The sequence below is a fragment of the Phyllostomus discolor genome, chromosome 4 (assembly GCF_004126475.2).
Source record: "Phyllostomus discolor isolate MPI-MPIP mPhyDis1 chromosome 4, mPhyDis1.pri.v3, whole genome shotgun sequence".
Classification (NCBI taxonomy): domain Eukaryota; kingdom Metazoa; phylum Chordata; class Mammalia; order Chiroptera; family Phyllostomidae; genus Phyllostomus; species Phyllostomus discolor.
In genome coordinates, this window is record NC_040906.2 from 192,810,087 (window position 1) to 192,824,409 (window position 14,323).

General features: G+C 42.5%; 1 protein-coding gene across 1 annotated transcript; it reads right to left on the reverse strand.

The window, feature by feature from the left end:
• Positions 1-1,251: 1,251 nt before the first annotated feature.
• FUCA2 (alpha-L-fucosidase 2) lies at positions 1,252-14,118 on the reverse strand. The gene is made up of 7 exons (XM_028510010.2): positions 13,833-14,118; positions 10,539-10,726; positions 7,472-7,811; positions 5,956-6,166; positions 5,516-5,706; positions 3,348-3,456; positions 1,252-2,060 (listed from the first exon to the last, which is right to left on the reverse strand). The coding sequence occupies exons 1-7, from the start codon at positions 14,063-14,065 to the stop codon at positions 1,920-1,922; spliced, it is 1,413 nt and encodes a 470-aa protein (XP_028365811.1). The 5' UTR covers positions 14,066-14,118; the 3' UTR covers positions 1,252-1,919.
• Positions 14,119-14,323: the final 205 nt, after the last annotated feature.

Sequence of the window (14,323 nt, forward strand, 5' to 3'; positions counted from 1 at the left end):
AACCCTTGGGAAGCTACACTGTGATTTTAGAGGCTAACTTGTGTTGATGTCATTTACTCACAGCTGTTATTAACTACATAGTTTCATTCATTTGCATGCAAATAGTTTTAATAGCCTGCTTTGTATTGATTTTAAGCACACTGGCTATTGCAATAAAATTTTAGTAAATTTTTAGTAAATTTATTTTAGTGTTTTAGTAAAATATGATTTTGTTAATACTTTATAGCCATTAATTTATTTGTTCCATAGCATTTCTTTTCTTCTTTTTTTCTTTTTTACCACATTCTGTTTATCCATTCATCTGTTGATGGACATTGGGTTGATTCCCTCTCTCGGCTATGGTGAATAATGTTAAAATGAACATAAATGTGTAAATCTCTCTTCAGCACCCTGCTCTCAATTCTTTTGGGTATGTGCCCAGCAGTGGGATTTCCAGATCATGTACTAAAAATTCTATTTTTAAGCTTTAAAGGACCATCCATACTGTTTTTCATAGTGGTTGTACCACTTTACAATTTAACCGACTATGCACGTGGGTTATAATTTCTTTACATCCTTGCTAGCACTGGTATTTTGTTTTGTTTTTGACAGTGGCCGTTCTAATGGGTGTGAAATAATATCTCATTGTGCATTTGATTTGCATTTCTGTGATGATTACTGATGTTGAGCATCTTTTTGTATTATTTTTTATTGCATCTTTTCATTACCATTTACCCCCCATACCCTCTTCCATCTCTACCCATCCCCTCCCCACGTAATCACCCATTTTTTTGTTGAGTTAATTAGTCAATAATTAGTGTTTCTTTAAATTTACATCAAAATCAGTATTGTTTTTGCTTCATTATCTTGCTTTATTCTTAAGGAACATTTGAAGTGGTTTTATAATTTTTAACTAGATTTTCAACTTCATTTTGGTTGAAAGCAAATAATAGAAAGCAAACTTTTTAATTTAAATTTTTATTTATTGATTTTTTTTAGAGAGAGGGAGGGAGAGAAAGAAACAAATCGACATGAGACAGAAGATCATCAAATTTAATTACACGTGTGTGTAAGGGAACTCCGCACACACGAGAGGTTCAGAGACACAATGTTACAAGGAGGCACACATGCCATGCTGAGCTGGGGCTGAGGTAAGGAAGGTGCCTGGGGCTTCAAGGGGAGGCAGGCTTCGCAGGACAAAAGGAAAATGAGATGTTCAGTAATTCAAAGTTTGCCCTGCCCTAGAGATAGGTCATAAAAGGTTATTTCTTCCCAAGAATGTACAGTGATGACATTTCTGTGTCAAAATCTCTTAAGTGGGAGAACATGTGTAAGGTTTATGATTGCAGAATGGAGACGGTCAAGATTATTAAAACCAAAGAAGGTCTGGGACAACACTATTCTACAGAATTGTGTGGATTTTCCCCTTTGTTTTGAACATTAATTTCTACATTAATTCTAACAAAATTAAATAACCTATCAAAGATTTTAAGATATTCTTCATGTTTACTTTGTAGATCTGTCAGTTTTCTGGAAACATTAAAATGCCGAGAAATAGACTTTTTAAAAAAAAAAAGTAATTTCTGGTGATAACTCATTATGGGCAGGGTCCCAAATTTAAATTCTTTATTGGAAGAGGTAAAAGTTCCTCACAAGCCCGCAGGATCTCGATGGCCTCCAGCTCGCAATAATTCACGGGCTGAAGGGACGCATCTTAACGAGGCCTGTTCAGAACCCACAGTGTGCCGGAGAGTTAAAACCGTTACACAGCTAACTTAGGGAAAAAAAATTAGGGAGTGAAAGGGGGAAAGGGCTGTGCCACCTAAATAATCCCTTGACTTTTCTTGCCCCATTTCACGTATGCGTTCTCCGTGTGCTGTCATTCTGCAAACCCGACACGGTCTAGTCTGTGGCTGCAGCGTGGACCACTCCGCTGCACGTTAGGTCACATCGGTGAGTGCCAGAGCCCAGCCCCATTTACAGGGCATCTGATGAAAGGTTAGACGCGGCAGCTCCACCACGATGCCAGTTTTCTCCAAAGAGGTCCACTTAAGTGGCTGTCCATGTCCCAGAAGTCTAACCTGAAATTAAAACACACACACACACAAATGTCTCCAAATATATCTCTGACTCACCCACTTTATTGAGAAAAGGTGGTTGATGTTTCTTAAAAGCATGGTAGAGAGAGGATTCAGTTTTTTACTGTTATTTAGGAGTTTGCAAGCTGTTTAACACTTGATCAAAGAAAACATGCATCCATCTGTATTATTCTCACATAAAAGTGTGACGGAGCGGGGGAAGAAGAATAGTGAAGGTGGAATGAAGTGTCAGAACAGAGACAATGCAGAAGAGAGGGGCAGAGACCAGGACTCTGGAGCCAGTCTGCCCACATTCAGTTCCTGCACAGAGTGTTTGGTTCCTCTCCCTCCTGCAGCCAGACTTCCTCCCGAGATTTGTGAATAACCCCCACTAACCAACAGTGTTTACCTGTGACCAATTATTACTGTAATTGTTTTATATCCTTAGTCTTATACGAAGTGAAGTTAAACGAAGAGTTTTCCACGTAGGTGGAAATTCGATCCATTTGACCCACAGGTGGTTATTTTGACCCATTAAACTTTATCATGTAAAGCAATGTAAAAACAAAATCCATTAACTTTTAAGTAACCGCATTAATGAGGGGCAAAGAGAACACTGATCAAATAAAAATTTAACGTCACACCCAGGCCACTAAGCTATAATTAAACCTCAGATTTGAACTCCATCTTCTTTGCTTCCTGATCAATCATAAGCGTTAGAAGTGAAATAGGAAAAGATGATGCAAGGAGAAGCATTCGGATGACTTGCCTCCAAGGAAATTGTCAGTTTCGTCAAAATAAGTGATAGAATTGATCTAAATGCACTCCAATACCAGACCTAGTTAGTGGTCATAACTTTTAGGTTAACCATTAACGCTCTCCAAAGTACTTTATGAACTAACAGTAGTAGGGCCAGGACATCTTACTTCTATTCAGACGTGTTCTGGGGTGACATGTCAGGGGAAGGATCTGAATTCCAGTCTGATGACAAGAACGTTTTGGATGCATACGGTAAACCTGAACAACCCAGACTGGCTGTGAAGCAGAATATTTTACATGGATATGCATGGAGATGATGTAGCTGTTTTTGTAACTTTAGTTTTCTTGGAAATGAAAGAAAATGGTCAAAGGTTCTGGCCAAACATGGCCATTGATGAAGCTCATTTTAAAATTACTCTTACGGGTAATAAAGGAACACATTAAGGCTCTCCCTGAAGTTAAAAGTGATGTTCTCATCAGGATACTCTAGTCAACAATTTAAAGGAACAGTAAGATGACGTCCCCTCTCACCTCTGTCGATGCTGGAGTAGCTTCGGGTGCACCAAGAAACAGCTCTCCGGAGGTGGGCCATTTGAGAAACACGGCGTAGACCAGTTTTTCCTTAGGTTTGCATGTGTACCTGGTTAGAAGGGGGAATGGGCACAGTGATATTTCTCATTACTTATGGGCCAAGTTTGGAATTATTTACAGAGATACTTCCATTTGGTAAATAGTTACAACGTCTTCATTAGTAGGGGGAAGGAAAAATAGCCCCATGGTAGTGGAAAAAGTACCCAAAAGGATACTGATCCCAATTCCAGCTGGGGGAAGGGGGCTGCCCATACCACAAAGCACCGCTAGGGGTGCTTTCACCAGGGGTGCATTCTCAGACACCGTCTAGGGGTCCTACAATTGCACTCAGTTCTGACACTATGCACCCAGAGACGGTGCCAGATTCCACAGGTTAAGAGTAGTTCTGGGGACAGTGTCAGTAAACCAGGGCTAAAATCTCCAAGGATTTTAAGGACGGACCTGGGAGTCTACTGCAGACAAAAAGGGGGTTCTGCAGAAAGTAACCTCACAGGATGACCTGTTCCTGAATGTGAGCAGGTCGTGGTGGTAGCCAACACCCAAGGCACGGAACTTGTCTAGTAAAAGGTTTCCCTCTGCTGTAAGCAAGCCTTGTCTATTATCCTTGTGCCTGTAACACCTAGTTAACACATCTTTCAAATACGCATAAGCACCCTCAAGAAAGCACATGATCTTGTTAACTTTCCTGTAATCCAGTCCCTGCCTTGCTTTCTCTCCCACCTTCCTGTACTCTTCCTTTCATTCCCTCCTTAATTCCAAATGCATAAAAGAAACTGCAAGACGATCCTTCTCAACAGCATTTGAGATCTTGCTTCCCAGCAGTTGCCAACAGTTTTGGCTCAAGAAACTCATTAAAACTCTCTGTACGTCTGGGCGTTCCTTACACAGACACTTATAGAAGGCTGCTAGGAGGAGGGGGGCCCCACCAATGAACCTGGGAGTCGGGAGAGCTCTCTGTCCGAGAGGAGGGGAGAGCAGGGCTGCCAGAGGTGGAGCCATTGGCAGGAGCCAGACACAAGGGCTTTACTGGCCTTGTTGCATATCTTGGCTTTTATCTTTACTTATTTAAAGACAATTTAAAGGAATAACAGTTAATGACTGTCAAGTCCCAGATCAGACACCGTACTAGTCAACTATAAGCACAGAAAAAAATGCCAAAACCAGAGTTCAACAAGCCTCTGTGAAATGAATGCTCGGGACTGAGTTTTCACTGTGGCTTCTCACAGCTCCAAAGTTCTGAAATTCTGCAATCTGTTGCTTCTGTCTGCATTGCCTCAGTTTCTTTTCTTCAGTGAGCTGACAATTTTTTTTGTCAGGTCAAGTGAAATCAAAGAAAAACATTTAGTCTAATCTTTGGATCGATACTTGGGCAGGCTAGACTCACTTGGGTGGCGACACAAGGGGAATTTTCAGAGCCTCACTCTCACTACTCTTACGTGTGTGTAAGTATGTGGGCATCAGAAGCCACGAGACAGGCAGAGTCTGACTCAGGTGCTCGCTGGCCCACAGAACCTTCCAAAACTCAGCTAGGAGCCTAAGCCAAGGCTTTTAAAGAAAAATACAGCAAAGAGAAAAATTAGCAGATTAAGAATCTATTTTAAAGAAACTTCAGGTTTAGATTTACTTGAATACTATGAGCAGGTTACAGTTTTTTTTTATCAACTCAGTGCTGTAATTGCAGCTGATATTTAATATTCTTCTGCCCTTGGGCGCCTCTCACTCACTAATCTGATGTGACGACACCTGCGAAAGTCAGACGTCCCTTCATGGCTGAACAGAGGCCCCCTTCTGAATTAGCCACTCCGGGTTTTACACTTTTCTACATGACTTACAATTTTTGTAAGAGTTGACTGCCTTCCACTAAAGCTTGTCCACCATTAGGAGGCATTTACAGATGATTTAAGCTCAATTTGCTGAACAGTAAGTGTTCAAGAACATGCTAATGTCTTCCCCTCCCTTCTCTTTACGGTCAATACAGTTTGGAAAGTGTTTCATATAGACAGGCATTCACCCAATTTCCTTTTTCTCCTACTGTTCTCTTTATATCTGTGAGAAAACGTTTCGGTGCCTTCTTCAGCCAAACAGCCCTTAGTGAAAGAACAACCTACCACACGTCTGGGGTGACAGTGTCATTCTGAGCTCTCCAAGTGCTGCTTGCATAAATGGCTTCTCCGTTGACTTTCAGCCACGTCCCCATTTGCCTTAATCGCTCCTCGAAAACTGGAGAGATGATGCCGTCTTGTGTGGGTCCAATATTCATCAAAAGATTTCCTCCACATGAAACTGTTTCTACAAGTTGCTAAAAAAAATAAATAAATAAATTAAGAATGAATAGAGTTGTTAGAGAAAGAAGACAATTTCATCATGAATGTATCAATATATTGTATTTATGGACTAACTCATGCATATCTAGGAGAACCAACGTGGAAGACAGAACAGGGCCCTGTGTTTCTAGGCCCTGGAGCTATACAAGTAGTAAAAAGTGATTCTCACAAACCCACCCTAATTAAGAATATTCCCATAACTGTTATAAGGCATTACACAGCACCTTCACCAATTCTTCAATTGTGAGATAGTCACAGATTCTGGCGTCCCTCCGATAGCCCCAGGAAAACTTGTCTATTGTCATGCAGTTTTCCCACTTGTGTGGCAGAAGATGCCCGGGGTTGTACCGATCGCTGCAGGTGTAGTAGCCGCCGTGCGTACAGATGCTCCCCGCTCCCCAGCGGTCATTGGTGACCACGGTGTCCCGCACCGGGCTGAAATGAGAAGTATACTTTTTATACACTAAAAGGAAGCATTTTTTAACACAAAAGGAAGTATCACTGAACAGAGGCCTGACTGAAGGCATCCCTGCAAATTCACCATAGTGTAACGTAATGCAACACCCATGGTTTGGAAGTCAAGTACACCTGGGCTGGTTGCAGTCCTGTCTCTGTCCCTACCCTACAGCAAGTTACCCAGTTCCTCTGAGTGACCAATTTCCTCAGCTATTATTAGACAAGAACTAACACACAGGACACCATGCCCAGTGCCCAGCACTTACAAGAGTAGTATACTATTATCGGAAACTTTCCCCAATGGTGTAAATGAAACCCAACACTGAATTTACAAAGAAGATGTTCTCCTCACCTGTGACCAAACAATCTGATACATGCATTCTAGCCTTTCTCTTCCTCTTACAATTGTGCCTAGTACTGAAAAATCTCAGGGAAGTCAACTGTCACCATCGTGCAATTCACTGGAGTATGAAATATCCCTACAATATTATTTATCATAACAGGTGGTGCCCGCAGCACCTCTCTACTTAGAGGGGAAGGGGTCGGTTCACCAACTGAAGTGCATGGCTCCCAGTCTTTCTGCTGGAAGGAGCACATGAACAATCTGTTGTTTTTAACATCAAGAGAGCTCTCCAGAGGACTGGTATGTGTGCCCTCTGGGGCTCAGGGAACCCAGCAGAACACTTCCTGACTTCGTAACACAATACCCAGTATCTTCTGTTGTAGTTACAAATACAGATTTGTTCCACACAGTTTAAGCCTAACAGAGAGCTCAGTCAGAACTCCCTGTTCTAAAGGGGGCAGGCTGGCCATGCTGGAAAGCAATGGGAAGGAACAGGAAGACTGGAGAATGATGGTGGGAAAAGGAGACAGACAAAGGGGACATCGAGCAGCAAAGGTTACCAGGGGGTCAGAGGATAAAAAGAAGCAGCAATCAGAGAAATTGAAAAGCACATACTCAGAACCAGTCATGAATAAATAGAGTTGTCCCAGAAAGGGGATGAAAGTGGGGACCCACAAAATTCACGTCTTCAAAATTCTGCATTCTGTGATTTTCAGTCTGATTTCAGAAGCAGGCTTTTGAGTTGCATTTGACCCCTGCTTTGTAACTCTTGACTACTTTTAGTAAATAATAATGTGTCCAATAAGCCTTATTTATAATGATTTCCTCCCCCATACCATACATGAGCCTGAAAGGAAATATTTCAGGAAGCAAGGGAATGAAATGCTGCCCACGTACTGAGCACGGTTAAGATCCCTGCAGCAATCTGGGAGCATACGTGCCTTTCATTGTACAGCCAGGCTAGGAAACCCGTGCTGTTCCAGTAGCTGTCCGGCGCCCCTCCGTCGCCATCCGCCCACAGCACCTCCGGCCGGTACTTGCTCACCAACTCCCGCAGCTCAGGCAGCGCCTTCGAAACTGGGAATTGCCGCTTCTGGAATGAGCTGGATTCATCCTCAAGGAAGAGCGGGTGAAACCACTCAAAAAGGGAGTAGTACAGTCCGAAACGCAGGCCCGTCCTGCGCCTAATGGCCACCTCGAGTTCCTGGACGACATCCCTCTTCGGCCCCTCGTCTACGGCGTTCCAGTTCCACGCGTGCTCGGAGCCCCACAGGGTGAAGCCTGTACAATTACGTTAAAAACCTGTGTGAGAACGTCCATGGAATTATTGCAGGCCAATCTCTACTATACAGAGGCCAAAACAAATTTGATCATATGTGGGATATAGAATGAACTGCCTCTACAAGCAACTCTTACCTCAATTTTTTTCATAGTATATATATTCTGCTTTCATACACGAAAAAGAATGAAAATTTAAACAAGGTAAACCGAGGTTTTTAAGAGTAACTCTCAGGGGACCCACAAGGTCTATATAGTCTGACCTGTCTTCTGGATTTCCCCCCCTGGGACTATAAGCTCCCTGGGAACAGCATCCCGTCGGCTGCATTCATGGTGAAGTCCCCGCCAACCGCCAGCCCCGGGTCTAACGTGAAATCAGCACCAGCAGGTCACAGCTAACATTAAAGTGTATCCCCTGGCTTTAGGACTATTTATTTGATTATAGAGTGATTCTTAGAACACTGGTGACCTACGTGTAGCAGTAAATCTCCTTTAGCCTCATTATTCATCGAAACGGGGGGTGGAGGGGGTGGTAAGACCCTAGTCCTTGGTAGTAGTTTGTACTTGACGATACTACACCCACCATTTGTAACCCCAGCCCACTCTAAAGGCATAAGCTTAGGTGTTGCTCCTTAAATTACCAAAGTGAATCACCTACCAACTAAATGAGTGAGAAAAGTAACGTCTACCGTTACACAACCACTGTGCAACAATTCACACTTTTAAAGGAATTGGCATTTAGATTGCTGGTTGTTCTATCTAAAAATATTAGAAGCGTTATGTAAACTGATATACTTAAAAAGTCATATAAAAGTCCCAACATTTGTAGGTAGTGCTTAGAAACATAGGTCCATTGCTATTACCCCACCAAAATCTACAAGGATCTCTGAGAATAGACTGACTACATGAGGCATTTTTGTTGAAACAATTAACTCTTATACATTAGGACAAAATCTCAGATCGACACACTCTTAGATTCTTTAAGACACTTTTAAAAGAGCTCACACTCGTTCCAAAGATGTCTGTGGTAAGCTTCAGAGCAGTGTGGATATTTAAAGTCTTACTCAAAGTGTCTGCACTTGAGGGGCCCTCAAGTCTGGCAGCACTGAACCCAGGTGGGTCCTCAGTGGGTGTCACCACCGTAAGCTCCCACAGCGGTCTCCGCCTGACCTAGCTCAGCAGGGTCTTCCCCCTGTCTGACAGCGTGGGTCCCGGGAAGTCTTTCAGTGTGAGCTTCAGCTTCTGTCCTCACCGTATTATTGAGTTGTGTTTGTTTTTTTCAATAAGCTCACTACGTGATACTTCGTGCCATACAGCTCAGAGAAGTTCCTAGAGCAGGAAATGAGCATGTTCGCAAGCAAAGACGCTTCATAAATATCCATCTAAGCAGGTGAAACATCTAGATGAAAGAAATCATTAAGCCACTAACATGTGGCCAAAGAGGAAAATACTGTAAAATAATTTCATATTTGTGGTTTGGGTTGTTCCCTCCTACTCCCCTCCCCACCCCTGAAGAAAGCAATGAGGCAAAATTTCTTACACCGAGATACAGGAGGGCTTGCAGAGGAAACCGTCAAATGAATTAACAGGAAGTTGGGGAAGTAACAATTTATGGATGCTTTCTTGATCTTATAAACTCTTGAATGGTGATGGGTGCAAACGATCCTACTAATCTAGGACCACAGTGATGGCCAACTTCATTGGGCCACAGGGTGCCCAGATATTTAGCTAAACCTTATTCTTGGTATGTCTGAGGATATTTCTATGTGAGATTAACATTTAAATTAGTAGCCTGAGTGAAGCAGGTTGCCCTCCCAATTGTGGTGGGTCTCATCCAGTCTGATGAAGCCTAAGTAGAATAAAAAGCTGAGTTAGAAAAATTCTCTCTGTCTGCCTGTCTTTGGGCTGAGACATTGGTCTTCTTCACCTTTGGACCCAGACTTAGATTAGAACCTACATCATTAACCCTCCTGGTTCTCGGGCCTTCAGATTCAGCCTGGAACTACAGTATCAGCTCTCCTGGGTCTGGACCAGTCAGCCTCCATAACTGTGTGAGTCAGTTTCATACAATAAATCCTTCCATATCTATTGTACCTCCTGCTGGTTCTATGTCTCTGGAAGACTGACTAATACAACCACTGTGTTTCCTTTTAGCTATTCTTCTACCATCTCTGACATTTCTGGTCACCATTGCATTTCCTCAATCCTTTTCCTTTCAGATAATCTGTGTCGGTTTCTTCGTTAGCAAACTGTCTCCCACTTGGCCATGTAAGAGCTGGCCAAAAGCACAGCCACGCGTGTCAGTAATGATGCAAGTCTACAGCAGCATAGCCCCCATGGTGCCTTCCCAGAATGCACTGTAGAGAGGGAATGAAAGGAAGGCAAAGACTCTAATTCCAGTCATTAACTGTGACCTGCACCCCACACCCCACTTCCAATAGCTTGAATCAAATTTTGGAAATACTGTTAAATATGCATGTAACAAAATGTGATCATTTTTATTATTCTGTTATGTGGAGGGTGTGATCTTTCTGCACACCAAATGCCTCTTACTTGGGTGGAACATGTGGTCCCTTAAATTATAAGCGAAATGTCAGCAGCCACATATGGTCGCTGCCAAGGGAAAATTCTGATTGCATGTGGATGACCTTGCTTTAGTTTCTTCTTCCAAAAGAACTACTCTACATTCCATAACCATCGTCCGTGTTTGCAAATGGTGCATTTACTTACCTTCGTGATGCTTGGAAGTTAAGACAACATATTTGGCACCGGAAGCCTGAAAAATATCTGCCCACTGGTTTGCATTAAAAAACTTAGCTGTAAATAGTGGCCCAAAGTCTTCATATTGGAAATCAGGAGGGTAATTATTTTTCATAAAGTCCACAAACTTGGGTATCTTTTCCTTTCGCCAGTACCACCTAAGGGGAGGAACAGAAACAGCGTGTGCAACACACAAATTTTGGAAATAATTACGTCAGCTCTCTTTCCTACTCCCCCCTCGCTCAGATACCACCCACATTCCCTTTCTCACTTCCCCAGCAGTTAGACTTTTCCTGAAAGAAAGCTCACATAAACCAAATTTCTTCTCATCTTCCATCGATCCCTCTGTGAAATCCACTCAGCTCATAACCTAGAACATTCTAAACATCCCAGCCACACATCTGCTATTAATTCCCCACTTTTAAATTGCAACAGGTAGTATGTATCTTTGTAACTTAAGTGAGGAAGGCTTCAGAAGGAAAACTAAGTTCTTAAAACATAACGTGGATCTATTACATTTACTAGCAGAGAAGAGTTAAATTAAGAAGACGCTGTTATTTTAGTGTATTGACTCAACCTTCCAGGGTTACTTGTTATATGCATTTATTCTGAGCAGTAGGGCCGAAACTTCCTAAGCACAGCCTCATGAAGAAAACAGTATCATAATATAATGAATTTTGCTTTGTACAATGTGTACTTTTCTGCCCAAATTTTTGAGGGAAAATAAGGATGTGCATCATACCTGGATAGTACTAATTCTATATCTATATAAATAAATGTCTTTAATTGTTTTATTTATGCTTATGTGTTGAAAGTGTAACTCTAGAAAGCAATAACAATATCCATATGCACAACAATACCCTGCAATACGATAATCAGTTTTGCCTCTAAATATAAATAAATAATCGAATTAAAAAATTAAAATGAAAGATTTTCCCCAAAAGTTTGGGCCAAAAACGTGGGCGCACATTATACACAGCAAAATACGGTACACATTTTAGATGAACACAGCAGTAACTGTGCTCATGAAACAGGCTCAAGCCCCATCTCTGGCCCATCTTCTACTTTCTCCACCGCCATCCTTTCATAGAGTCTTTCCATAGGATGAGCAAATCCGTCATCGGCACTCCGTCCCCACAGATGATCAGGAGGTCCTTCCTGCTGCAAAGCCTTCCTTGAAGACATCATATGTCACCAGCACTATTGTTTGCCTGCTCCAAAGTCCGATATATAATTTCCCAACTTCCACTGCAGCTTGGGCATGGACATGTGACCCATGCTGATCAGTGGAATTGAAGGGGAAGCCGACTTGGGAGATTCCAGGAACTAAGAAGAAGAGACACTGGGCTTCCTGCCTTTGGACAAGGTTGTGTGACGTTATGGCCGGCCACCATCATGTGACCATGAAGGATGAAGTCAACAGGCTGAGTGTGATAGAAAGAGACCACGTCTTTGATTTCATCAATGAACCAACTAATTCTCCTTATGGGTGATAACAGGCCCCTATTATGTATGTTTTATTTGGATTTTGTATGCCTTGAACTGAAAGTATCCTGATTGATATACAACAGATATATACCTTTTAAATGGAACTACAATAGAGAAACCGGGGCAGTCGGAAAGTTGAACGGAAATTAGGGACTTCTATTTTCTCCCTGTACAGTCTAATATGAACCTGTATTCTCTATATTGTCTACAGCCACTTCTCAAACTTCCTGCTAATAGACATGAAAAGAGGCACTTGAAAAGCCTTCCATTTACATATGGTTTTGAATTGCCATTAAGAACAGCCAGACATACTTATCACTACTGTTGACTGCCCCCAAGTCAAACTGCGGTGGGTTTAGAAAAGACACAAAGGAAACCATGGTAATTAAAGAATCCTCTACACTACAGAGTAAATGTCCTTCCACCTATCAGAAATATACTCTGTTTTGTCTTGATTGAGAAGTACCTTTATTGTTCTTGGTCACAAAAAACAACCCTGTGCCCATTTGTAGAAAACAAAAAGTTTACCATTACAAAGAATAAAGTTACCAAAAACTAGCTATTTGTGGCAGAGCACCAGTCTCCATGAGCAAACATCAAATACTCTTCCAGCACCAAATGTATATTTACCTATGCACCATGGTTGAACAAAATGATCACTTAAAATATGATGTATTATATTTAATAAAAGAGGAAGAAATTCTGTTAATTTATGTACCTAGCTAATCTGAAACATTTCAAAGAACCGCCAAATGCCTCACAGCACAAAACTTGCAAATGAAGATGTATAGCATCCTGAAGTAAATATGTTTGAAAACATACGGTACGGTGAGAAAGAATCCCTTGTTTGCAAGCTGATTTCAAAAGAGTAGATGACTAGTACTCCACAGGTCACACAACTGGCCTCACTTAATGAGAAAGGTCACTGGCTGCAGAGAGTCAATGTCTTTGCAGAAATGGTACAATGTATACTATGCAATGTTGATGCAATATAGAGTTTCCAGTATATACTACATAAAGTACATATTAAATTTGATGTGCACTATATATGTGTAGTACAAAAAGCTATGCACTATATAACATATACAGTATATAGTAGATTTGAATACTCATTGTTTATTTTTATTTTACCTAGGAATATATGTGTATATATGAACACACACATATATTTGATCACATTTCAGCCTTGAAGAATTTAACACCTGAAGTAATCAGGAAAGGCATGGGAAACATTTCAAATTTGTAGATTACATGCACATTTTTACAGAGGTCTCAAAGCAAAATCCAAAGAGCAATTTTTTGTGCAACACCTTCCATATAGTAGATTGTTAATAATTAAACTTTTAAAAAATTAAGGTAACATTCTAGAACCTTTTTTAAAAATCCCTAGAGGCACATGGTAACATTTTAACATTAAAGAGCCAGCACATGCCCAAATGAGCAAACCATTCCCATACCCGTGAACTCACGTTTTAACCCGACCTAGCCTAGATGTTTGATGGTTGTACTGTGTGTGACAAATACAAGTTGGTAAGTTCAACTATCCAGAAGCTGGGAAGTCAGAGCCGCCTTGAGTGTCCGACAATTACTGCAGTCACGCGGAGGAAAAAGGCAATGCTCATCCAGGACAGTTTACACAATAAGGCATTTAACACCCGGAAATTCTAACCGCGGATAAACCGGTAGGAAACGAATCTGCAAGCGGTAGGTGGGTCCTGGATGGAGACGCAGGGACAAAAAGAGGGTCAGAGGATAAGCGGATGGAGGTGCACTCACCAGAACCATTCGCTCCCGAAACTGGGCACGGAGAACACGCCCCAGTGGATGAAGATGCCAAACTTGGCCTGATCGAACCAGGCGGGGATCTGTCGGGCGTCCAGAGACTCCCAAGTGGGGTCGAAGCGCCCGGCGCGGCGGGCGGGACATTGCGCGGGCAGCAGCAGCAGCAGCAGCAGCAGCAGCAGCTGCACGGGGATCAGCGAGAGCCTGGGCAGCTCCGGGACTAGCATGTCCCTGCGCCCGCGGAGCCCTGCCCGCCCGCTCGCTCGCGTCCTTCCGCGTCCCCTGCCAAGAACGCTCCGCCTCCGTCACCTGACCGAACTGTCAGGGAGAAAGGCCCGGTCCAGGCTCGGGGAAGCGGTGACCGGTGACCGCTGTCGGGGCGCTGCAGGGCTGCCTCGCTCACTTGTGAATCTAAGGCGTTTCACTCCGAAGCCAGCACGACGCCTGCTTAGCCTTATAAGGCTCGGGGTCAGTCCATCCGTTTG

Coding starts and splice junctions, on each gene's coding strand:
- FUCA2 (XM_028510010.2), bottom strand. CDS start 14,065: ATGCTAGTCCCGGAGCTGCCCAGGCTCTCGCTGATCCCCGTGCAGCTG. Junction 10,727..13,832: donor TTCGGGAGCGAATGGTTCTG/GTGAGTGCACCT, acceptor TCCTCCCCTTAG/GTGGTACTGGCGAAAGGAAA. Junction 5,707..5,955: donor CAATTGAAGAATTGGTGAAG/GTGCTGTGTAAT, acceptor TATTTTTTTTAG/CAACTTGTAGAAACAGTTTC.